At 43.4% G+C, this 27,500-nt stretch overlaps 3 protein-coding genes across 3 annotated transcripts in view; all 3 read left to right on the plus strand.

Moving 5' to 3' along the window:
- Nucleotides 1–1,127: 1,127 nt before the first annotated feature.
- LOC306782256 (sperm axonemal maintenance protein CFAP97D1) lies at nucleotides 1,128–4,601 on the plus strand (the record flags this gene model as incomplete). The annotated part of the gene is made up of 5 exons (XM_079275534.1): nucleotides 1,128–1,220; nucleotides 1,884–1,964; nucleotides 2,043–2,161; nucleotides 4,183–4,366; nucleotides 4,488–4,601. The coding sequence occupies 5 exons, from the start codon at nucleotides 1,128–1,130 to the stop codon at nucleotides 4,599–4,601; spliced, it is 591 nt and encodes a 196-aa protein (XP_079131660.1).
- Nucleotides 4,602–10,026: 5,425 nt separating this feature from the next.
- Nucleotides 10,027–11,193, plus strand: LOC306782306 (erythroid membrane-associated protein-like; the record flags this gene model as incomplete). The annotated part of the gene is made up of 1 exon (XM_079275610.1): nucleotides 10,027–11,193. One exon carries the CDS (start codon nucleotides 10,027–10,029, stop codon nucleotides 11,191–11,193), a length of 1,167 nt encoding a protein of 388 aa, XP_079131736.1.
- Nucleotides 11,194–13,901: 2,708 nt separating this feature from the next.
- Nucleotides 13,902–27,500, plus strand: part of itga11b (integrin, alpha 11b) — a gene marked incomplete at its 5' end in the record, with an annotated part of 38,198 nt that continues 24,599 nt past the window's right edge. Inside the window, 6 exons of the mRNA XM_079269601.1 lie at nucleotides 13,902–13,953; nucleotides 21,135–21,246; nucleotides 25,029–25,138; nucleotides 25,745–25,836; nucleotides 25,936–26,050; nucleotides 27,379–27,500. The exon at nucleotides 27,379–27,500 is cut by the window's right edge and continues 6 nt beyond it. Of these exons, the coding sequence (XP_079125727.1) occupies nucleotides 13,902–13,953; nucleotides 21,135–21,246; nucleotides 25,029–25,138; nucleotides 25,745–25,836; nucleotides 25,936–26,050; nucleotides 27,379–27,500 (603 nt within the window). The remainder of the gene's footprint in view (nucleotides 13,954–21,134; nucleotides 21,247–25,028; nucleotides 25,139–25,744; nucleotides 25,837–25,935; nucleotides 26,051–27,378) is intronic.

Genomic DNA, 27,500 nt, shown 5'->3' on the forward strand with positions numbered 1-27,500 from the left:
CATTTAAATCAAGATTGAAGACTTTTCTGTTTGCTGCTGCCTTTAATTGAACCACGTTCAATTAATATATTCATCAATTTCCTGCATTTCTGCATTTTACTACTGCATTTTATTTCTTACACTGTTTTTTAATGTTTCAATGAATGTTCTTAATTGTTTTTAAATCTCCTTTTCTTTTGCCTTGTGTTTTGATGCTTTTAATGGTTTTATGTGAAGCACTTTGAATTACCTTGTTGTTGAAATGTGCTGTACTAATAAACTTGCCTTGCCTTCTGTTGTGGAGAAGCTGCCTTGTTCAACACAGTACCTCCGCCTAGTGGTGAAACTAAGAAGCACAATCCAGTCGAGCTCAAGTTACATGTGGGTCATATTCTCTTATATTTCTAGAATTTGCTGCGGGCCAATTCAAAGTGGACCACGGGTCGCGAAAAACAGTGATTTAACCTCTCAGAGCACGAGCTGCTCTGCTGCCTCCAGCGGTCAGTGTGGTGTGTTCAGTGACTTTAGTGAATCTGAACTAACTCTTTAAAACACCAAAAACAACTGAGATACGTTTCCTGAAATTATATATTTTTTAAAAAACATTTAAAGTAAAGAAGAAAGAAAGATGATGAATTAATAAGTTAAAGATTCATGATCTCCTGCAGTTCCATGTTTTTTTTGCAAAAAGCTAAATTTTTGTTATCCAAATATTTATACATTGAAAATAAAATGAAATAAAAGATGAATGTTGCATGTGGTGTTAAATACATAAGAAGGTTAATCTGAGGTGTGTGTGTGTGTGTGTGTGTGTGTGTGTGTGTGTGTGTGTGTGTGTGTGTGTGTGTGTGTGTGTGTGTGTGTGTGTGTGTGTGTGTGTGTGTGTGTGTGTGTGTGTGTGTGTGTGTGCCTCAGCGCAGCAATAATTAATAGCAACCTTAGCTGGCTGAGATAAAAAGGGGTACATCTCCATGGTGACAACCCCCCAGGCCTGCACACACACACACACACACACACACACACACACACACACACACACACACACACACACACACACACACACACACACACACACACACACACACACACACACACACACACAGGACTGAGACTCTGAGCGAGTGACAGGTTATCATCAGAGGAGCAGAATGCACAGATCCTACCAACCGTTAAAGCCCGTCACCAACCGATACCTGCAGCAGAGATGGGACCACAACGAGTACGAGAACCACCGCAGGAAGGTAGGAGGACGGGCATGAAGGTGGAGGACTGGGTGGTGGAGGACTGGGATGGAGGACTGGGTGGTGGAGGACTGGGATGGAGGACTGGGTGGTGGAGGACTGGGTGGTAGAGGACTGGGATGGAGGACTGGGATGGGGGACTGGGTGGTGGAGGACTAGGTGGTGGAGGACTGGGTGGTAGAGGACTGGGATGGAGGACTGGGTGGTGGAGGACTGGGATGGAGGACTGGGTGGTGGAGGACTGGGATGGAGGACTGGGTGGTGGAGGACTGGGTGGTAGAGGACTGGGATGGAGGACTGGGTGGTGGAGGACTGGGATGGAGGACTGGGTGGTGGAGGACTGGGTGGTAGAGGACTGGGATGGAGGACTGGGTGGTGGAGGACTAGGTGGTGGAGGACTGGGTGGTAGAGGACTGGGATGGAGGACTGGGTGGTGGAGGACTGGGATGGAGGACTGGGTGGTGGAGGACTGGGATGGAGGACTGGGTGGTGGAGGACTGGGATGGAGGAGGACTGGGTGGTGGAGGACTGGGTGGTAGAGGACTGGGATGGAGGACTGGGTGGTGGAGGACTGGGATGGAGGACTGGAGTGTACATATTATCTGTAGATTTAGGAGGTTTGAAGAGCCGTAGTTTGGCTGAAATATGTGTTTACCTGTCCAGGTGATCTCCGCCCTGCCAGTCGTGGACAACAAGGGCATGAGGACACCAGCTCACGTCCAGTTCAAACTCAAAAAAATGCAGGTCAGTACACACACACACACACACACACGTCGGAGACGTCCTGAGTCTCAGTTTTAACTCTCGGTGTCTGTGATTCAGTGGCAGGACGAGCGTCTGTCCATCATCGACAGAGACAACCGTCTCCTGGCCTCCAAACTGGCCGATATAGTTTGCTCCAAAGGCCTCGTGGACCATCGGAACCAGAACCACCTGAGGAGGTGAGAGCCTGCTGACCCAGTACACAGCATACTCATGTGAGGGTCCTGCTGCACACACAGGCTGCGACATGTTACGACATGTCTGTCACGCTATGTTGTGTCCTGTTACAAGATATGTCATCTTATGTGGAGTTACGTGGTGTGTTACCGCGGCGGTAAGCGGCATTAAGCGGGGTTAAGCGAGGTTAAGCGAGGTTAAGCGGGGTTAAGCGGGGTTAAGCGGGGTTAAGCGGGGTTAAGCGAGGTTAAGCGGCGTTAAGCGGGGTTAAGCGGGGTTACGCGGCGGTAAGCGGCATTAAGCGAGGTTAAGCGGGGTTAAGCGGCGTTAAGCGGGGTTAAGCGGGGTTAAGCGAGGTTAAGCGGGGTTAAGCGAGGTTAAGCGAGGTTAAGCGAGGTTAAGCGGCGTTAAGCGGGGTTAAGCGGGGTTAAGCGGGGTTAAGCGAGGTTAAGCGGCGTTAAGCGGGGTTAAGCGAGGTTAAGCGGGGTTAAGCGGGGTTAAGCGAGGTTAAGCGAGGTTAAGCGAGGTTAAGCGGCGTTAAGCGGGGTTAAGCGGGGTTAAGCGGGGTTAAGCGAGGTTAAGCGGGGTTAAGCGGGGTTAAGCGGCGTTAAGCGGGGTTAAGCGGGGTTAAGCGGGGTTAAGCGGGGTTAAGCGAGGTTAAGCGGCGTTAAGCGGGGTTACGCGGGGTTAAGCGGCGTTACGCGGGGTTAAGCGGCGTTAAGCGAGGTTACGCGGCATTAAGCGGGGTTAAGCGGGGTTAAGCGGGGTTAAGCGGCGTTAAGCAAGGTTACGCGGCATTAAGCGGGGTTAAGCGGGGTTACGCGGGGTTAAGCGAGGTTAAGCGGGGTTACGCAGGGTTACGCGCCGGTACTCGGCGGTACGCGGGGTTAAGCGGGGTTACGCGGCGGTAAGCGGCATTAAGTGGGGTTACGCAGGGTTAAGCGAGGTTAAGCGGGGTTAAGCGAGGTTAAGCGGGGTTAAGCGGGGTTAAGCGGTGTTAACCGGGGTTAAGCGGGGTTAAGCGGCGTTAAGCGGGGTTAAGCGGGGTTACGCGGGGTTAAGCGAGGTTAAGCGGGGTTACGCAGGGTTACGCGCCGGTACTCGGCGGTACGCGGGGTTAAGCGGGGTTACGCGGGGTTACGCGGGGTTACGCGGCGGTACGTGGTGTGTTACCGCAGCGGTACTCTGTGGTACTCGGCGTTACGCTCTATTACTCCCGTCTCATCTGTTACGGTATTTGCATATAATCAGATTATTCCACAGAGCTGAGGTTTACTCAGTGACCTTGGTCAGCTGCTGTCACGCTGGCCTTCATGGAGTTGTTCTCCTCACGAGGTCTTTCATGTTGATGATGCCAGCGCTCCTCGTTGGACTTTTGAATAATTGATGTGAGCGGTCCTGCTCTGTTACGCTGTTGAATTATTGATCTGATGTGGCTGTGTGCTGGTGGTGACAGTCTCCGGTGTGTATCTGCCCTCACACTGTTTCATCTTGACCAGAGCTGTAAAGCTTCTCTGGACGCTTTTATTCTGGTACTCAGAGAGAGGAAGCTGCTATGAATCCACTTCAACAGCCAGGAACTGAACAGTGACACCAATAAAACCTCTCCTGATTGGCAAAAAGAAAGTATTCTCAGACAGTTAAGCTCAGCGGTCATCACCTTTATGTTGAACTTATTCCCAGCAGTGACAGAGCAACATGACGGTCAATTATAAGTCTTTGTGTTTGTTTCCTGATGATGAATAAAAGTCCAAGATTCTCTCTTTCAGCTCCGTTTTGGTCTCCACCTCCTCCGGACGTCTGTTTAGCTGCTAAATGCTCCACTGAGTTCACCAGAAAAACTACTTTCTGCTTTCTGATGCTCTGAAGAGTAAAGATACACACTGGTGGTTTTTATTTGTGTTTAGTGTGAGTTTGCATTGACTTTTAAACTATGAGTGCATCTGCATGCATGTGTGCATGTGCCTCAGTATGTCCGTCCATCAGCCGTCTCTCCCTCCACGTCCTCTTGTGTTTCTTTCAGTCTGAATGCCGACAAGAGGAGGGAGGAGCTTCTGCTGGTCGGTAGTCAGAACCGGTCCATCTACCAGCGAATCACGGCTCGCCAGTCAGAGTACCGCCGCCAGCTGTGGTGGGATGACTGGGAGAGGACGGAGCGCCGGCGGGACCAAATCTCCCAGCATCCTCGAGGACTCGCAGAGAAACAGGTGAGTCCGAACATGTGGGGAACACGTGGCGGCGCTGGTAAAACACACAAAAAGACCGTTTTCTGGAAGTCTCGTAGAACCTGATACCAGGTGTGATCTGTGCTCGTGTTCGTGTCTGAAGAGGTCGAGCAGGAAGGTGAAGTTCGCAGCCGCGGAGAGCAGCGAGAGCTCGGCGAGCTGCAGCAACACCGACCGGCCCGACCGAGAAACCCGAGACGCAAACCAACGCCAATAACAGGCTTTAAAAATGACCCGACATACAGGAAGAGAGGCAGCCATGCGACTCGCTCCTCATGTTAACAGTGAATCTCTCCTCTCGAGACCTCCAGCAGAACGCTGCCTCGTCGCTTCTCTTCTGTCTCCAGGGTTTGTAGACTTTGCAATGTTTCTGTGTCTCGTTGTTCTCTGTTGAAATGTTCCTGGATTGTTGAATGTCAATAAAACGTCTGTTACATCATGTTCTGTAAGTCAGCTCTTCCTGCATGAACAGCTCTCCATCGTTTCTTTACTCCTCAGGACTCCAAACTGATGATCAGTTTCCATTTAACGAGACACTCAGAGTGAATGAGGTCAATTGTGATGGTACTTTTAAATACGTTTCATTTCGTTCATTAGAGTCAAAGGTTTTACAAAGACAAGTTATGATTTCACTTCACCACTTCATCACTCACATTAAGAGACTACAGGTGAACATTCACCACTTCATCACTCACATTAAGAGACTACAGGTGAACATTCACCACTTCATCACTCACATTAAGAGACTACAGGTGAACATTCACCACTTCATCACTCACATTAAGAGACTCTACAGGTGAACATTCACCACTTCATCACTCACATTAAGAGACTCTACAGGTGAATATTCACCACTTCATCACTCACATTAAGAGACTCTACAGGTGAACATTCACCACTTCATCACTCACATTAAGAGACTACAGGTGAACATTCACCACTTCATCACTCACATTAAGAGACTCTACAGGTGAACATTCACCACTTCATCACTCAGATTAAGAGACTACAGGTGAACATTCACCACTTCATCACTCACATTAAGAGACTCTACAGGTGAACATTCACCACTTCATCACTCACATTAAGAGACTCTACAGGTGAATATTCACCACTTCATCACTCACATTAAGAGACTCTACAGGTGAACATTCACCACTTCATCACTCACATTAAGAGACTCTACAGGTGAACATTCACCACTTCATCACTCACATTAAGAGACTCTACAGGTGAACATTCACCACTTCATCACTCAGATTAAGAGACTACAGGTGAACATTCACCACTTCATCACTCACATTAAGAAACTCTACAGGTGAACATTCACCACTTCATCACTCACATTAAGAGACTCTACAGGTGAACATTCACCACTTCATCACTCACATTAAGAGACTCTACAGGTGAACATTCACCACTTCATCACTCACATTAAGAGACTCTACAGGTGAACATTCACCACTTCATCACTCACATTAAGAGACTCTACAGGTGAACATTCACCACTTCATCACTCACATTAAGAGACTCTACAGGTGAACATTCACCACTTCATCACTCACATTAAGAGACTCTACAGGTGAACATTCACCACTTCATCACTCACATTAAGAGACTCTACAGGTGAACATTCACCACTTCATCACTCACATTAAGAGACTACAGGTGAACATTCACCACTTCATCACTCACATTAAGAGACTCTACAGGTGAATATTCACCACTTCATCACTCACATTAAGAGACTACAGGTGAACATTCACCACTTCATCACTCACATTAAGAGACTCTACAGGTGAACATTCACCACTTCATCACTCACATTAAGAGACTCTACAGGTGAACATTCACCACTTCATCACTCACATTAAGAGACTCTACAGGTGAACATTCACCACTTCATCACTCACATTAAGAGACTCTACAGGTGAACATTCACCACTTCATCACTCACATTAAGAGACTACAGGTGAACATTCACCACTTCATCACTCACATTAAGAGACTCTACAGGTGAACATTCACCACTTCATCACTCACATTAAGAGACTACAGGTGAACATTCACCACTTCATCACTCACATTAAGAGACTACAGGTGAACATTCACCACTTCATCACTCACATTAAGAGACTCTACAGGTGAACATTCACCACTTCATCACTCACATTAAGAGACTACAGGTGAACATTCACCACTTCATCACTCACATTAAGAGACTCTACAGGTGAATATTCACCACTTCATCACTCACATTAAGAGACTACAGGTGAACATTCACCACTTCATCACTCACATTAAGAGACTCTACAGGTGAACATTCACCACTTCATCACTCACATTAAGAGACTCTACAGGTGAACATTCACCACTTCACTCACATTAAGAGACTACAGGTGAACATTCACCACTTCATCACTCACATTAAGAGACTCTACAGGTGAACATTCACCACTTCACTCACATTAAGAGACTACAGGTGAACATTCACCACTTCATCACTCACATTAAGAGACTCTACAGGTGAACATTCACCACTTCATCACTCACATTAAGAGACTCTACAGGTGAATATTCACCACTTCATCACTCACATTAAGAGACTACAGGTGAACATTCACCACTTCATCACTCACATTAAGAGACTCTACAGGTGAACATTCACCACTTCATCACTCACATTAAGAGACTCTACAGGTGAACATTCACCACTTCATCACTCACATTAAGATACTCTACAGGTGAACATTCACCACTTCATCACTCACATTAAGAGACTCTACAGGTGAATATTCACCACTTCATCACTCACATTAAGATACTCTACAGGTGAATAGAGTCACAACATGACCTCATAGACATCACCATGAAACTACACCACTCACATTAAGATCAGTATTTATTGTATGACAGGTTTACTGACATGTGATGTTTAAATATGTAAATGAGGAGTTATGTAACGGTAACTTTTGGTGAATTCAGTAGAAATCTACAGACGTAAACAGACAAAGTAATAAAATAAGAGATTTATTTCCTGTGGTCTGACAGAAGACGAGTTCACACATTGTCTAACATGGCCGATGACCACGGTTTCTACTCCAGTTTTCCTGTCGTCACTCGATGTTTTCATGTCTTTTATTTATTTCTGTGTTGTTGCATTAATAAGTTGTATGAAGCTCCTCCTGTGTTCTGCTGTTTGTCCACCAGACAGCAGTAAGTAACAGAAGATTCATTCAGACGAGCTCTCTGAAGGAACAGACAGAAAACACTTCATCGTCTGCATCTCTCAGCACTCAATGTAACTCAGTACATTTACTCAAATACTGCACAATGTTTAGGTACTCGTACTTTACTTCATTCTTTCCATTTTCTGCTACATCTTCGAGGTGAATATTGTACTGTTTACTGCTCTACATTAATCTGACAGCTTTAGTTCATTAATATTATTAATCAGCTAATAAATGATGTATTATTATAGATTAAAGTACCAGCAGTATATAAAATGAACTCCAGCTTGAAAGTGATGACATCATTAATGCATCAATAACTGATACTAACACTGTAAAGGACTACTGTAGCAATATTTCTACACCTTGATATCAGTGCTTCTTACTAAATGTCACGGGGCATGATGAGGACTCAAGTGCAGACATGCGATGAGTTTTATTCCACACCCACAGGGAATAATTACCACACCACAGGGAGTCCCAGCACAAGAGACAAGGGGGGGGGGGGGGGGAGGCAGGGCAGGCAGGGCGAACCAACCGGGCGGGTAGAACCAACAATGATCTGGCAGCGGGTGAGTGGGAGACAGGGGTTAAATAGTGTCTCGAACAGGTGAGGAGAGCTCTGCTGCTGAGGGAGTGTTTGATTCGTGATCAGGGGCAGGTGAAGGCAGTTAGACTGCTGAGGGAGTGGCAGAAAGAAAACACACAAAGACACAGAAGGCAAAGCCTGATCGTGACACTAAAGTACTGATTCAACCTCTGATGGTCTAAATGCAGTTTCATCTTTCATTGAAGTTAGATTTGTTCCCCTGCAGCTTAATAAAAGCTTGTTGAGTATTTAGTTGAGTCACTACGAGATGAACCGGAGGATTTAGATACAAATGTAGAAACACAAGTTGTGTCCGACTGAACCTGAACGTCTCGCTGTGACGACACTTCTACAAACACACAGTAAACACACACGTCTGTCCTGATGCTGAGCTCCACTGGAAGCCTCCTCAGGCCAGCGCACTGGGCCATCTGGGACCAGTTAACCAGCGTCTGCAGCCTAAACCAGACCAGACCCCCCCCCCCCCCCCCCCCCCACCGGCAGCAGGCCAAACACTGCAGGACCAGCAGTTATTCCACTTCTTCTCTTCTCTCTTTAAAAGATGTTGATGACGGAGCTCAGTCACATTCAGGATGATCTGCTGCAGAGCTCCTTTAAAACACATTTCATTTGTTTTTGTCGTTGGTTTTTAAAGGAGAGCAGTCGAGCTTCTCTGTTTTACAACGTTTCACTTTATTAAGATCAGAGGAGCAGCACACAGAGCTGCTCCTCCAGCTTCATTGAGCCAACAGACAATACACTCAAAGCACCAAAGAACAAGCTGCAAAGAACGGACGTTATTCAAACAGCTGTGCAATGTTTAGTTTCTATATCCTGTGACAGTGAGATCACGTCATGTGGGTGTAAGTTATTCTACATATGAAATTGGGAGACTAAATATTGACATGATGATATGTTTTAAATGATGTATTTGTAGGTTTATCTGTTGTTTCTGTCAGTTATAATACTGCACTGAGATCACCGGGTGGAGGTGGATGAGAGCAGAATGTGTTATTGGGTGTCCTATAAACCTCTAATATCAATATGACGAGATTTTTTAAAGTCTGATCAAAATCAAGTTTATTGTCAAGTAGGTTTTCACAAGACGTCAAACTCTATTGCTCCTCTCAGCCGTCCCGAAAGCAGCGCAGACCAGAACCCTAAACTCACTCAGAACATTCCACTCAAAGGAAAGTTGTCTGACTGTAGCTTTAGACTACAACAGTTTATGATGAGTTACTGATGCTGAGACCAACAAATCAGCTGATTGACGATCACATGACAGTTATAGACGGCGAGCTGAACTTTGGACGATTGTTCGGTCCTCATAGAGGCACTAAAGACACAACAGGTTTCTGGCAATCTGTCACCGGCCGCTTCAGTTTTATTGTCTTTTGTCAAGGCATCTTCCGTGAGATTAAACTAATCGTTTACTGAAAGCTATGCTGGTGATAAAAGGTGATTGAAGCTGTTCTACAGAGCTGCAGTAAGAGGCGGAGCCACTCTGAAGATTCAGTTTAACCTTATCAGATACAAAACGCTCATTTGACGCAGGTTGATCAGGAGTCTCTTACAAACAGTGGTGAGTACAGATGATCATATTCATACGTCACTGAGTTTCTACTCACTGTCATACTGACATTAACTAAACCACTCTTTTGTCCTCAGATACGTTTCTATCTGGATGTGTTCACTGATCCAGTCACAACGTCTGAACCCCGATCCGTGTCCCACTTTAAAAAATAGTTTCAACACGAGGCTTTCACTTCAGACCGCCAGCTCAACAGAAACCGGGAGAAGTTCCCCGTAACGTCTCCTTAAGGATGAAACTGACGATCCTGTATTGCACCGTGTTGAGTCTGGTGTGTGTCTTCTTTATCTGGAAGATCGTAGACCACAAGAAACATAACAGCGTTCCTCTGAAAGCAGAATATGAAAGAAAGAAGGCCGAGCTGGGGAAGACTGAGGCTGAAATTCAGCAGATGATCCAGAAGAGACGACTGAAGATTCAGGAGATCAATCACACAGTGGAGCTCAGTGAGGAAGATGCAGACAGAGAGATAGCAGATGGTGTTCAGGTCTTCACCGCTCTGAAGGAGTCTGTTGAGAGAAGCCAGGCCGAGCTCATCTACACCATCAAAGAGAAGCAGAGAAAGACAGAGAAACAGGCTGAAGGCTTCATCAAAGAGCTGGAACAGGAAATCTCTGAGCTGAAGAAGAGAAGCACTGAGGTGGAGCAGCTCTCACGCTCTGAAGACCCCCTCCACCTCCTCCAGAGATTCACGGCTCTGAAAACTCCTCCAGCCACTAAAGACTGGACAGGAGTCAGAGTCAGTCCACCTTCACATGAGGGCACTTCAACGACAGCTGCGTATCGGCTTATTAAACAGATGAAGAAGGTGGTGACCAAGGCCAAGCTGAAGAAGATCCAGCAGTCTGCGGTGGATGTGACCCTCGATCCTGATACGGCACATCCCAAACTCATCCGGTCTAACGACGGGAAACAAGTCAAACACAGTGACCTAGAGAACAATCTCCCAGACAAACCCAGGAGATTTGACTCTTGTACTTGTGTTTTAGCAAAGCAGAGTTTCTCTTTGGGAAGATTTTACTACGAGGTTCAGGTTAAAGGGAAGACTGTGTGGGATTTAGGAGTGGCCAAAGAGTCGATCAACAGGAAGGGAATCATCACACTGAGCCCTCAGAAAGGTTACTGGACGATATGTTTGAGGAAACAAAGTGAGTACAGAGCTCTTGCTGGCCCTTCAGTTCATCTCTCTCTGAAGTCTCGGCCTCAGAAGGTGGGGGTGTTTGTGGACTATGAGGAGGGTCTGGTCTCCTTTTATGACGTTGATTCTGCAGCTCTTATCTACTCCTTTACTGGCTACTCCTTCACTGAGAAACTCTACCCGTTCTTCAGTCCTGGTCCCAATCACGGTGGTAAAAACTCTGCTCCTCTGATCATCTCTGCTGTCAATCACTCTAAGTAGAACAATAATGTAATTTCTATAAAACTATTCATTGTCCTTTAAAAGAGCAGTGTGGAGGATTTAGTGACATCTAGTGGTCAGGTGGCAAATTGCCACCGAATGCTAACTCGTGTGAGCCGGTTAATGGATGAGTGAGGGGTGTTGAATGAGGCTAGGTGGTAATAAAGGACATATATCGACACGTAAATACACAAATACTGTACATATACACAAATATATACACGAAAATAAATAAACTGCAGATGCAAATTAGCTTAAGCTACAATCTGGTACAGTGCATCGAATGGAGACATTTATGTTTAAACTGTACATGGTCCATTTTAAATATATAAAATAAAAATAAATCTAAAAAAGGGAGCAAGAGAAGAGGAGGAAAGAAAACAGAAATAGAATGGTTGGTTTGTCTATTCTGGGCTTCTGTAGAAACCAACCCAATCTCATTTGAAGGCATTTAAACATTTCCATAAATGCACAAACAGAACTATTAGGAACTTATGTATTAAAGGTAATTTACCCTCTAATAAGTAAAATATGTTCGCAAAGAATTTGAAGTTGAAGAAATATAACAAGTGAACTTCAACATCCTAAATGAGATTTACCCAACATACACATTCTTAAGACTGAGGTTTAATTTTGACACAAAATAACTAAGTTATTATTGTAAATTAAATAAGAAACTTAAAACACTTTTCAGTTGTTTTAAGTTAATTTGAGACCAGCTGTACTTGATTCATTTCAATGATTTCATGTTATTTCCTGTTTTTATTTCGAGCATTTCTGTATTTGATTTGTTTATGATCCTGTTTAACGGAAGTATTTCTGTAATTTAGAAATGTTACACGGCCTGATTGTTTGTACTTGTTATTGTGTCAATAAAAAAAAACACAGAGTTATCGTTAGGAAAAACAACAGCCCTGCCCTAAAGCATCCCCTGCTTTATGGTCTGTGTGACTCTAAATGGACCATAATGTACTAAATGAACATCATGCTGTATTGAAGAAGACTTGAAACTAGAGATTGAGACATAAACTCATGTTTACAATGTTTACTGAGGGAATAAATCAAGAGAGAAGTAGAGTCATTTTCTATAGACTTCTATACAACCAGAGGAGTCGCCCCCTGGTGGACACTAGAGAGAATGCAGGTTTAACACGTGAAGCTTTGACTTCACTCTTCAGAACTGGAGGTTGCCGCCTGTTTTGAACAAGTAAGGACAACTTGTCAATATACATCTTTACATGCTAAGTGTCCTTTCAAAATACACTTCCATCCTCACAGGAAGTTAGCTTTTTAGGCAACAAAACCACTTAGTTAGGTTTCGGGGAAAGAGTTTACTCACGTATAGACTGTATGGAAGAAGTGGACGTAGTCGTCGTGACGTCACTCGTTGGTTTGTGGACGTTTCGAAGCCTCTAGTTCGGCGATTTGGCCGTCGCCATCTTGAATTTTTGCAACCAGTGAACAGGAAGTGACCATATCTGGACTGAGGAGGAGTGACGTAGAGACGGCGTATACGTCTCTGGTAGAGACCTGTCAATCACTGTGTAGCCCCGCCCTAAAGCATCCCCTGCTTTATGGTGCTGGACTAAACTATCTTACTGTATATAAAGGAGCTTAAAGTAGCTCCAACTGTAACATGCTGCTGTAACATTGATCATCAGTATTAATGTCGAACTGTCTAATGGAGTGTTTTCACATACATGTTTTTGTGCTGGGATTTAAAGACAACTTCTTAATATCTGGTGAGCACAAAGTCTTTATTATTACCGACACTTCATGTGTGTTCACTCAGTTTGTTTTTAGAGAATCTGATGAAGAGCATCTGAGTCCAGGTTGGATTTGATTCCTCGTCCTTCCTGTTGCCGACAGCTGCTGGAGGAAGACGAGTCCAGGAAACAGATTTATTTTCCTCCGTCTTCCACAGCGTAGAGCCAAAAGCTCTGATTTCATGTCTGAATTTCTCAACCAGCACGTCATCTGCCATCTTTAAGTGCTTTTCATTTATAAATCAGCTTATGTTGTAAGCTACTGTTTTAAAAACACTTCTTCTGTCTCTTTGTTTGGGCTCCGGTCCATCCTGGTCCCCAGAGGATGAACCGTTATCATTTTGATTTGAATACTTCTTCCACTGCTGGTAGCAGAGTAGTCATATCACTTATCTTTACTGGTATTCAGAGGTGGAAGAAGTACTCAGAAAGTACTAAGTACTAAAGTCAAAATCCTGCAGTCAAGACTGTAGACATGTTGGACAGTAACAAGGTGATGCGTTCACTGACTGACCCTCAGTGTACAAACCAAATATTTCCATCTTCAGCTTGAATTAATTTACTTTTAATTCATGGGTTATTCTATTCTGCAACAAAGGTGCAGCAGAGGCTTGTGGGTATTGTAGTCTTCAGATCTCAGACTTCCTCTAACAATAATCATTCAAAAAAATCAAAATAAAATGAAACATTCTTAAGATGATCAATTGTAAAAGGAGAAGTAGAAAGTACTCAAGGACAGATTTTTTTGGACAGATGTTAACATCTGGACTCGTTTCCTGTTTGTGCACCAACGAAGATGAAGGTTTTAAAAAGAAAAGGTGAAGTAAAAACAAATAGACAGTGAGGAGGCGTGTTCACTGTGCTGCTCCTCCTCCTCCTCCTCTCTCTCCTTCACACATCACAGCAGAGTTCACTCTCTCTGTTTCTTCCTCAAACACACTCATGGATTATCATCATCTTCCTCTGCTGCTGTGGACCTGCAGCTTCCTGCCAGGTGAGAGAACGAGCATCACATGAGAGAGAGGGCGAGAGAGGGAGGGAGGATGAGAGGGAGAGAGAGGGAGAGAGAGGGAGGGAGAGAGAGAGGATGAGACAGAGAGAGAGAGGGAGGGAGAGAGAGAGGGAGAGAGAGGGAGGGAGAGAGAGAGAGAGAGGATGAGACAGAGAGAGAGAGAGAGAGAGAGAGGGAGAGAGAGAGAGAGGATGAGACAGAGAGCGAGAGAGAGGATGAGACAGAGAGAGAGAGAGAGAGAGGGAGAGAGAGGGAGGGAGAGAGAGGATGAGACAGAGAGAGAGAGAGGGAGAGAGAGAGAGAGAGAGCGAGAGAGAGAGACAGAGAGCGAGAGACAGAGAGCGAGAGACAGAGAGTGAGAGACAGAGAGCGAGAGACAGAGAGCGAGAGACAGAGAGACAGAGAGAGAGAGAGCGAGAGAGAGCGAGAGAGAGACAGAGAGAGAGAGAGAGAGAGAGAGAGAGACAGAGAGAGAGAGGGAGGGAGGATGAGAGGGAGAGAGAGGGAGAGAGAGGGAGGGAGAGAGAGAGGATGAGACAGAGAGAGAGAGAGAGAGGGAGAGAGAGGGAGGGAGAGAGAGGATGAGACAGAGAGAGAGAGAGAGGGAGAGAGAGGGAGGGAGGATGAGAGGGAGAGAGAGGGAGAGAGAGGGAGGGAGAGAGAGGATGAGACAGAGAGAGAGAGAGAGAGAGAGAGAGAGAGAGAGGATGAGAGAGAGAGAGGATGAGACAGAGAGAGAGAGAGGGAGAGAGAGAGAGAGAGAGACAGAGAGAGAGAGAGAGAGAGACAGAAAGAGGGAGAGAGAGAGATCATGTCAGATGAGGAAGTGAAGAGAAACGCTGCTTCATTAAACTGCCTTCTGTCTTCAGAAAGTATTCAAATCAGTCGACATGTTGATTTATTTATAGCATATTACATTTGAATAGTTATTCTGAAGAGAGAGACAGAAATAAGACTGAAAGCAGTGAGAGCACATGTACATGTGGCCCTCTGGCTGCTGGAGAACCTTCTGATGTCCTTCTGCCCCTCAGACAGCCTGAGTCCTCCACTAATGTTCATCCTCTGGGGAGCAGGACAGCAGTCAGTGAATGTCACCACAATCTAACCTGCTGTCACTTTATATATGTGTGTGCAATGAAGCAGCAGGTTTAACATGGAGGGGGACGTCAAAGAAAAGCTTGTAGAGTTTCCAAAATAGAAATGGCTCGTCTTCTGAGGAGCATGAAAGTGTGAATTAAGAGCTCAGTATGCTAACAAGGTTGCAGAATTTGTCACAAAGATTTTAAGCCGTTTCAAACCGTTTCAAACGTCAGTAAGTGAACGCATCACCATTCATCAGTCTCAAGCTAGTTTGATTACAAAACCAGGCCTGAATATCAGCACTGTGCTAAAGCTAACTGGGCTGAAGCTAACTGGGCTAAAGCTAACTGGGCTAAAGCTAACTGGGCTAAAGCTAACTGGGCTAAAGATAACTGGGCTAAAGCTAACTGGGCTAAAGCTAACTGGGCTAAAGCTAACTGGGCTAAAGATAACTGGGCTAAAGATAACTGGGCTAAAGCTAACTGGGCTAAAGCTAACTGGGCTAAAGATAACTGGGCTAAAGATAACTGGGCTAAAGCTAACTGGGCTAAAGCTAACTGGGCTAAAGCTAACTGGGCTAAAGATAACTGGGCTAAAGCTAACTGGGCTAAAGCTAACTGGGCTAAAGCTAACTGGGCTAAAGATAACTGGGCTAAAGCTAACTGGGCTAAAGCTAACTGGGCTAAAGCTAACTGGGCTAAAGATAACTGGGCTAAAGATAACTGGGCTAAAGCTAACTGGGCTAAAGCTAACTGGGGTAAAGATAACTGGGCTAAAGATAACTGGGCTAAAGCTAACTGGGCTAAAGCTAACAGCTCAGTAGTCACTGGTTGTTTCTGTCGTGTCCCCGTCTCTTGCAGAGGAAGTATAACGTACTCTGAATGAAGTCGACCGTGTGGAGCTCCACTGATAAAAGTAGATTCAGTTCAGTTTGAGGATTCAGTGCTTTTGAAGAATGAGTGAAGTTGAAGCCCCGCCTCCTTTTGCACACCCGGCCAATCACAGCTCACAGCGTACGTTAGGCGTGAACCTTGGATTCGTGGTCGTGACAAAGATCAGCAGATGATCACTGATTCTGTCCTCTGGGGACCACGAATACTCCGAACCTCTCCGCACTGAAGTGATATCTTCTTGCAGCTGGACGTCTTGTTTATCAGTTTGAAAATCTCACGTCAGCCTGATGAATAGTAAATAGTTGTATATATATTTCTGGTGTTTGACGAGCAGATAAACCGACTAACATCCTATTCTCCATCAATCTGCTGCTGCAGAGAAAACAAACCCTTCAGCCAGAGAGCTCTTCCTGTTCCACATGACGTCGTGTTTCTACACGTGGGAGCTGCAGCATTCTGATCCACTGGTCGCTGAATTGAGTTTGCTTCCACGGCTGCGAGGCGGTGGATGTTTCCCTGGAGGTCAGAGAGCTCTCGCTGCTTGTAGGTGATGGGTTCTTTAATCCAGGAGCTCAGATGGGTTCTTTAATCCAGGAGCTCAGATGGGTTCTTTGATCCAGGAGCTCAGATGGGTTCTTTGATCCAGGAGCTCAGATGGGTTCTTTGATCCAGGAGCTCAGATGGGTTCTTTGATCCAGGAGCTCAGATGGGTTCTTTGATCCAGGAGCTCAGATGGGTTCTTTGATCCAGGAGCTCAGATGGGTTCGTTTCTGTGGCTTTTAGGCGGATCGTTAAACTCACGCAGCAACAACAACATCAGTCATTGTGTTGTTGTCGGTCTGATGAACGCCACACAGGAAGGAACCAGCTACCACCTGCCTCGTTTGTCCCAGAAGTCACGCCTTCACTCTCCTCAGGACATCGATGTATCCTCCTTGATGCCCCAGACGGGAGGGGTTAGTCACCTCTGCACACAGATGTGTGCTGCCAGGTTTAGAATGCAACTAAATTGCCTTTAAAGGAACAGAGAAACACTCAGCGTCCTCTCTCCCTCTTATTAAACTCACCCATGTGGCACTCTGCTATAGAAACAAATAGAAAGATCTAGAAACACAAAGAAACATATAGAAACATATAGAAACATATAGAAACACATAGAAACATATAGAAACATATAGAAACACAAATAAACATAGAAACACATAGAAACACATAGAAACACATAGAAACACATAGAAACATCTAGAAACACATATAAACATCTAGAAACATCTAGAAACACAGAAACATCTAGAAACACATAGAAACATCTAGAAACACATAGAAACACATAGAAACATATAGAAACACAGAAACATCTAGAAACATCTAGAAACACATAGAAACACATAGAAACACAGAAACATCTAGAAACATCTAGAAACACATAGAAACACATAGAAACACATAGAAACATATAGAAACACATAGAAACACAGAAACATCTAGAAACATCTAGAAACACAGAAACATCTAGAAACACATAGAAACATCTAGAAACACATAGAAACACATAGAAACACATAGAAACATATAGAAACACATAGAAACACAGAAACATCTAGAAACATCTAGAAACACAGAAACATCTAGAAACACATAGAAACACATAGAAACATATAGAAACACAGAAACATCTAGAAACATCTAGAAACACATAGAAACACAGAAACACATAGAAACACATAGAAACACAGAAACATCTAGAAACATCTAGAAACACATAGAAACACATAGAAACACAGAAACATCTAGAAACATCTAGAAACACAGAAACATCTAGAAACATCTAGAAACACAGAAACATCTAGAAACATATAGAAACACAGAAATATCTAGAAACACATAGAAACACAGAAACATCTAGAAACATCTAGAAACACAGAAACATCTAGAAACATCTAGAAACATCTAGAAACACATAGAAACACAGAAACATCTAGAAACATCTAGAAACACAGAAACATCTAGAAACACATAGAAACACATAGAAACATATAGAAACACAGAAACATCTAGAAACACATAGAAACACATAGAAACACATAGAAACATATAGAAACACAGAAACATCTAGAAACATATAGAAACACATAGAAACATATAGAAACATCTAGAAACATATAGAAACACATAGAAACATATAGAAACATAGCAACACATAGAAACATATAGAAACACATAGAAACACAGAAACATCTAGAAACACAGAAACATCTAGAAACATATAGAAACACATAGAAACATATAGAAACATATAGAAACACATGTAAACACATAGAAACATATAGAAACACATAGAAACACATAGAAACATAACTCTGCAGCACGGCTGCACGTCACAGTAACTCAGACATGATCGGTGGTTACTGTGAATGTTTTGAGTTCATTCTTGACTTGAGGAACATCATTTCTTCTTGTCTTTAAATGTATAGAGTTGTGCAGGTAGTGCTGCCGCTGCTCCAACGTGAAACATTTCAGGGTGGTGACCTTTCACCTCTGACCTGTGCCGCCCATCAGAGAGATGAAGGCTCATCCGGGGTCGGCTGCAGAGATGCCGAACCGATGGAGGAAGTGACACAGATGGCGTTGAGTAGATCAGACTCACTGCTGCGTCTCATTCCAATAAAGCAGAGACTGGTATCTGCTCACGTCTTCAATAGAGACTCATACGTCTTCACTTGTTTCATCAGCTCACACACATCTGGAAACATCACCTGAAATAAGTCACAAAGACTCAAAGAATTTAGAGAATGTGTCGGGGGGATGGTCTGAATCTGTAATGGGAGACCGTCAGACTGGGATCTGGATCTGGTGTCTGGATCTGGTGTCTGGATCTGGTGTCTGGTGTCTGGATCTGGATCTGGTGTCTGGTGTCTGGATCTGGTGTCTGGATCTGGTGTCTGGTTCTGGATCTGGATCTGGTGTCTGGTGTCTGGATCTGGTGTCTGGATCTGGTGTCTGGTTCTGGATCTGGTGTCTGGATCTGGTGTCTGGATCTGGATCTGGTGTCTGGATCTGGTGTCTGGATCTGGTGTCTGGATCTGGTGTCTGGATCTGGATCTGGTGTCTGGATCTGGTGTCTGGATCTGGATCTGGTGTCTGGATCTGGATCTGGATCTGGTGTCTGGATCTGGTGTCTGGATCTGGATCTGGTGTCTGGATCTGGTGTCTGGATCTGGTGTCTGGATCTGGATCTGGTGTCTGGATCTGGTGTCTGGATCTGGTGTCTGGATCTGGTGTCTGGATCTGGATCTGGTGTCTGGATCTGGATCTGGTGTCTGGATCTGGTGTCTGGATCTGGTGTCTGGATCTGGTGTCTGGTTCTGGATCTGGATCTGGTGTCTGGATCTGGTGTCTGGATCTGGATCTGGTGTCTGGATCTGGTGTCTGGTTCTGGATCTGGTGTCTGGTGTCTGGATCTGGTGTCTGGATCTGGATCTGGTGTCTGGATCTGGTGTCTGGATCTGGTGTCTGGATCTGGATCTGGATCTGGATCTGGTGTCTGGATCTGGTGTCTGGATCTGGTGTCTGGATCTGGATCTGGTGTCTGGATCTGGTGTCTGGATCTGGATCTGGTGTCTGGATCTGGTGTCTGGATCTGGTGTCTGGATCTGGATCTGGTGTCTGGATCTGGTGTCTGGATCTGGATCTGGTGTCTGCGTCATCTCTCACCAGCAGCTCTGATAAATGGAGCTGGTTTAAAACCCTCTGAGCACCAAAGTACTTTCTGCTGTTTCTCTCTCTGTGGTCTTGATTTTCACGTCAAAATAAAAGTCCTGCTCCTCTATGGACAGAACCATGCTCTGGGTTCACTTCCTGTCGTTCAGTGTCTCCTCCTTGTAGTCACATGACTGCTGGTCTCAGATGAATCCATCATGACTTCATAGTTTCACACACTCTGGTTGAAGTGAACTCTTTATTAGAGGAGACATTTATAATGAGAACATGAAGAATATCATGTTCATGATGAAATGTCACATTTTTAAGCTTCGCTTCGGTTCCTTTTTCTGATAGAAGCGTTCGTCACACATGATGTGTTCAAGGACCGTGAGAAAGATGAACATCTGACGACTATGGCGTGTTTTTACAGCTTCTGGCTGATGAGCGCTGCTTCAGACCAGCGCTGGGTTTCTGGGGTTCAGGGGGTTGAAGGGAACGTTCAGCTATTTTACCCATCATGCCTCTCTGTCATCTTTGCCACAGAGACCACGGGGGTCATGGGGAGGGTGGGGGGTCATAGGACTCTGCTGCCTGGCTCAAGGACACTGAGGCAGAAGCAGTTCAGAGTCGTGATGACTTCAGTTTCTTTCTTCTGGATGAAATGAGATTCTACTTCAGTAGAAGCATTAATACCACAGTTTAAATACGTTTCAAAGTTCTACTTCAGTAAAAGTACACAAGTATGAGAATCACAATGTACTTGAGGTGCTCAACATAACATTTCACAATAATATACATGAAGTCATTATATTCTCATGTATATATATATAAATATATATTGATATATATATATTTCCATCTAACTGGAGATAAATGTAGCTCAGTAAAAAGTACCTCAAAACTTTACTTAAGTACTGCAAAAGTTACTTTCCGATACTTCTCATAAGAATTAGATCAGCAATATTAATATAATATCACAGATTACTGTCATTTATAAACTAAACTGAACTCAAAATAAAAAGATGAAACAGTTAAAAGTTTAAAACAAAACTTTTATTTCTCTGAAGATAAATAAAGAGGAATGTTTATTTATTACGTTATTATTATTGTTATTATTATTATTATTATTGTTATTGTTACTCGTCTGGATGATACAGATTCTGATGAAACGATGACATCATCTCTGAGCTCCTTTTTCCAGAATGATCTCAGTTTTGGAAAAATGATGTCACTTCTATTTTTGTCAGAGTTACAAAGTATTTTATCTTCTTTAGTACTTTTACTGCAGTAAAGGATCTGGATACTTCTTGTACTGTCTCTTAAGTACGACAAAGAAACTAAATCTTTTCTTTGCTAAATGTTTTAATTCTGGTTCATTTTGTGACAGTTTAGAAAAGTGAAACTGATCTCAGACCTTATACAGCTTCTTCTTTAACTTCTTCTTCTTTAACTTCTTCTTCTTTAACTTCTTCTTGTTCTGTGTTTCAGATCTTCAGCTCTGCTTCAACTTCGACACCAAGAACTTTAAGATCTTCTCCGGTTCTAAAGAAAACCAGTTTGGATACACAGTCCAGCAGCACGAGGCGGGAGGACGCCAGTGGTGAGGATCCCAGTCCACATAGTACAACTAGTACACATAGTACACACAGTCCACATAGTACAACTAGTACAACTAGTACACACAGTACAACTAGTACAACTAGTACACATAGTACACACAGTCCACATAGTACAACTAGTACACACAGTCCACACAGTACAACTAGTACAACTAGTACACATAGTACACACAGTCCACATAGTACAACTAGTACACATAGTCCACATAGTACAACTAGTACACATAGTACACATAGTACACACAGTCAACATAGTACAACTAGTACAACTAGTACACATAGTACACACAGTCCACATAGTACAACTAGTACAACTAGTACACATAGTACACACAGTCAACATAGTACAACTGGTACACATAGTACACAGTCCACACAGTACAACTAGTACAACTAGTACACATAGTACACACAGTCAACATAGTACAACTGGTACACACAGTACACACAGTACACACACTACACACAGTATACCCAGTACACACAGTATACCCAGTACACACACAGTACACACAGTACACACAGTACACACAGCACACACAGCACACACAGTACACACAGTACACACAGTATACCCAGTACACACACTACACACAGTACACACACTACACACAGTACACACAGTACACCCAGTACACACACTACACACAGTACACACACTACACATAGTATACCCAGTACACACAGTCCAGCAGCACGAGGCGGGAGGACGTCAGTGGTGAGGATCCCAGTTCATGGCTAACCATGGCTTCCACAAGGATTTAGTTATTTTCTCTTAAATATACGACTTTAATCTCAGAGACCATCCAACGAATCCGGATGAATCCGGATGAATCCAGAATCCCCGGATTCATCCGGATTCATCCGGGGATTCTGGGGTAGATGTAACCCTTAAATGCCTCTGAAAACAGGCGCAGAAGTTAAAGGAGGAGAGAGAATCTTGCTCCAGACTGTTGTTTGCTGTGAGATTGAGCAACATTCTCTGTTTTCTATGATCTGGAACCATTTGAGCGGTGATGAAAACCCTCTCAGTCGTCCAGGATTACAGAATCTCTCCGAGCCTTTGAAGTCGCAGGTAAATATGTGGAAAGCATTTTGTCTCGCAGGCTTCTCCTCCTGCGTCCCGAGGCGCAGCGCTGGATGTGGAAACTATGCGCCGCGGTTCAGTCACTCCTCAGGAGAACACGGCGCCGCTCTGTGGGGAGGTGTTCCTCTGCACATCTTAACATCTCAGCTGTTTGTCTGACGTTCTCATCCAGACGACGTGATCCGTCATCCGTGATACTTCTCAGTACCCGTAAACCATCAGGGTCCTGGTGACCTGGCACTTGATTTACATGTCCAGAAAACATCGAGAATCTTTTCACTTCTCCCAATAAACGGGCCTCGTCGAAGAAAACCCACGAAGACAACGTTGGGTTTGTGAGAGAATCTTTAAAGCTCACAGGTCACGCTGGAGCTCGGAGGTTACGTCACCTTTCACTCCAGGTTCACCAGAGGTCAGATAATGAAAACACTTAACAGGCAAAGCCTAACATCGGTCCACACTGACTCGGTGTCACGCGGGACACGGACAGAGGTCTCCTGGTGAAAGTCCTGTTTGTCAGGACTCCTGCCACCAGGACTACGTCCACCAGAGGGCGCCCTGTCGGGAACCTGCAGCTCCCAGTGGTGTTGGAGTTGGGAGTGAGAACGTTATACGAACAGTAGAAGAAACACCTGAACTCAATGTTTCCATGATTCACGTTCACAGTTCTTCACGTTCACAGTTCTTCACGGTCACAGTTCTTCATGTTCACAGTTCTTCACGTTCTTCACGTTCATAGTTCTTCACGTTCACGTTCTTCACAGTTCTTCATGTTCACAGTTCTTCACGTTCAGAGTTCTTCACGTTCACAGTTCTTCACGTTCACAGTTCTTCACGTTCACAGTTCTTCACGTTCTTCACGTTCACAGTTCTTCACGTTCACAGTTCTTCACGTTCACAGTTCTTCACGTTCACAGTTCTTCACGTTCACGTTCTTCACGTTCACAGTTATTAATGTGTCCGACTCGTTCACCTCACTGACACAAACCTGAAGCAAGTTTTAACCCTCGAAATCATTACGATCTCAGAGACGAAGATAGAAACAACCACAACAATCCTGAAGTAAAGTGTGTGTGTGAGAGTGTGTGTGTGTGAGCGCGTGTGTGTGTGTATAGGTGTGCGTGTGTGTGTATGTGTGTATGTGAGTGTGAGTGAGTGCGTGTGTTTTTTTCTCTCCTCACATTGAACACGCGTGCCGACCGACCGCTCCGTCGCCGCTGAAACCAAACTGTTTGCGCGGCCGACAGGTTGTTGGTTTTTCTTGGCTCGTTGAGTTCAGTGTGATTGTTTCCAGCTGCAGCAGCAGAGCCTGAACGCACCACAACCTCTCAAACATCTGCCGACTGACGCGTTCACTGTCAGAACTGTGAAATGTTTAACGGTGATTATAACAGGAGCTCATGGCTGCAACATAAAACATGAGCCTTTACCGAACGCATCGAATAACCAATAAAACTATGACATCACATCGCTGCTGTTGTTGAGCTCGTCAGTTATCGGCTGTTACCTCACTTCAGTCTCATGAACTCTAACTCTGAAAGTCACTGAATTCTTGGTTTTGGCACAAGAAGACTTCATGGATACAACTAAAGATCCAGAGTTTCCTGTGAAACCACTGATCCTAAAACCAGATCGAGGGAACAAAGTTGTTCTGACATATTGAACATCGATCTGTGTTGATGACCAACAGGAGAGATAAACACACCCTGAAGAAGAATACTCTCTCCTCCTTTATCTGTGAACCTACATATATACATATATATATATATAAATATACGTATATATATATATACATATATATATATATATACATATACATGTGTGTATATATATATATATACATGTGTGTATATATATATATATGTATATATATATATATATATATATATATACATACATGTGTGTATATATATATATATATATATATATATATATATATATATATATATATATATACATATATATGTACATGTGTGTATATATATATATATGTATATATATATATATATATATATATATATATATACATGTGTGTATATATATACATATATATATATATATACATATATATATATATATATATATACATATATATATATATACACACATGTATATATATATATACATATATATATATATACACACATGTATATATATATATACATATATATATATATATACATATATATATACATATATATATATATACACACATGTATATGTATATATATATATATATATATATATATATATATATACACACATGTATATGTATATATATATATATATATATATATATATATATACACACATGTATATGTATATATATATATATATATATACACACATGTATATGTATATATATATATATATATATATATATATATATACACACATGTATATGTATATATATATATATATATATATATATATATATATATATATATATATATATATATATATATATATATATATATATATATATATATATATACATATGTATACATGGATACATGGATACATGGATACATGGATCTATATATATCAAACACAATACATCTAAATTAGACTTCATTAAGCAAGTTAATTCACCATCATGGTGCAGCAGGGTTAGTAACCTGTCACCGTGTGTGTGTGTGTGTGTGTGTGTGTGTGTGTGTATGCGTGTGCGTGCAGGTTGCTGGTTGGAGCTCCCTTCGAGTCCACAGGGAAGCAGCAGACTGGTGATGTGTTCAGGTGCCCGCTGGACACCAGAAGCTCTGCAAACTGCACCAGACTGAACCTCGGTGAGCAACACGTTCATAAATATAGTATAAATAACACAATGTGGGTAAAAGTACTGCAGTCACAATGAAACTTAAGTAAAAGTACTTCAGGTATCCAAAAGACAAAGTATTTACTATGCAGAGAGGTGAAAGTGTTTTCTTGTTTATTATTATTAAGTTATTATCTTGTGCTAGACATTTATTTTGAAAATTGTACTAAAGCTGAGCAGTTAGAATAACTCCTCTGTAGGTTGCAGAGCTTCTAAGCATGATTAAGAAGAAGTACAATACATTAAAAATACTCCAGTGAAGTAAGGACACTAGATTACTACATTAGTAAAAGACTAATGTAATTTAAATGCATAATTCCAAAAGAGATATTCTACTAATCTATCCCACCAATATCACGTTTATAATCTCTACATATTTACGTTGAATGAATAAAGAAATTATCAAAAGCCTCAGCGCACATGTGTTGACATAACATGTTAAACATTAAAATGCAAAAAGCAGCAGTTTTAATGAATCGAATGAAAAAGAGAATATTTACATTCTCCTGCTGCATGTCAGCTGCTGACCGACGCTCCTCTGACCTGTCCGACTGTAACGGTCCGTGATGCTTTGCAGGTGAACTCTCTCTGGACAACGTGTCTGAGAGGAAAGACAAGATGAGGCTCGGGATGACGCTGACCTCCAACCCGAAGGACGGCAGCTTTGTGGTGAGTCACATGACCCAGAACCACAGAGACCACCTCGGCCTCCGCTCAGCCTCACCTCAGAGTGTCTTTGTGTCCCCGTGTGCGTGAATGTGTCCTCAGACCTGTGGTCCTCTCTGGTCCCATGAGTGTGGAAGCTCCCTGTACAGCACCGGGATCTGTTCCAGGGTCAGCCGCAACTTCAGACTGTCCCACGCCATCGCCCCGGCCCTGCAGAGTAAACAGAGCACACGCACACGTCTATTAAAACTATATTCATCCATTCATTCATTCATACATCCATCGTCCATCCATCAATTCTCCATTGTCCATCCATCTATCAATCCATCCATCCATCCATCCATCCACGATCCATCCATCATCCTCTATCCATCCAGCCAATCATCCATCCATCTATCCATTCATAAATCCATCCATCCATAAATCCATAAATCATCCATCCATCGATTCATCTGTCCATCCGTCCATCCATAAGTCATCCATCCATCCATCCATCCGTCCATCCATAAATCATCCATCCATCCATTCATCCGTCCATCCGTCCATCCATAAATCCATAAATCATCCATCCATCCATTCATCTGTCCATCCGTCCATCCATAAGTCATCCATCCATTCATCCGTCCATCCGTCCATCCATCATCCATCCATTCATTCTCCATTGTCCATCCATCTATCAATCCATCCATCCATCCATCCACGATCCATCCATCATCCTCTATCCATCCAGCCAATCATCCATCCATCTATCCATTCATAAATCCATCCATCCATAAATCCATAAATCATCCATCCATCCATTTATCTGTCCATCCGTCCATCCATAAGTCATCCATCCATTCATCCGTCCATCCGTCCATCCATAAATCATCCATCCATCCATTCATCCGTCCATCCATAAATCATCCATCCATCCATTCATCCGTCCATCCATAAATCATCCATCCATCCATTCATCCATTCATCCGTCCATCCATAAATCATCCATCCATCCATTCATCCGTCCATCCATAAATCATCCATCCATCCATTCATCCATTCATCCGTCCATCCATCCATCCATAAATCATCCATCCATCCATTCATCCGTCCATCCATAAATCATCCATCCATCCATTCATCCATTCATCCGTCCATCCATCCATCCATAAATCATCCATCCATCCATTCATCCGTCCATCCATAAATCATCCATCCATCCATTCATCCATTCATCCGTCCATCCATCCATCCATAAATCATCCATCCATCCATTCATCCGTCCATCCATAAATCATCCATCCATCCATTCATCCATTCATCCGTCCATCCATAAACCATCCATCCATCCATTCATCCGTCCATCCGTCCATCCATAAATCATCCATCCATTCATCCGTCCATCCATCCATCCGTCCATCCATAAATCATCCATCCATCCATCCATCCATTCATCCATCCATCCATCCATCCATTCATCCATCCATCCATCCATCCATTCATCCATTCATCCGTCCATCCATAAATCATCCATCCCTCCGTCTTGTTCTGTGTGTTGTCTTACAGGATGTGAGACGCTCATGGACATCGTGATCGTTCTGGACGGTTCTAACTCCATCTATCCGTGGTACGAGGTCCAGGACTTCCTCATCACCATCCTGCAGAAGTTCTACATCGGCCCAGGTCAG

Source organism: Melanostigma gelatinosum (genome assembly GCF_949748355.1).
Source record: "Melanostigma gelatinosum genome assembly, chromosome: 1".
Lineage (NCBI taxonomy): Eukaryota > Metazoa > Chordata > Actinopteri > Perciformes > Zoarcidae > Melanostigma > Melanostigma gelatinosum.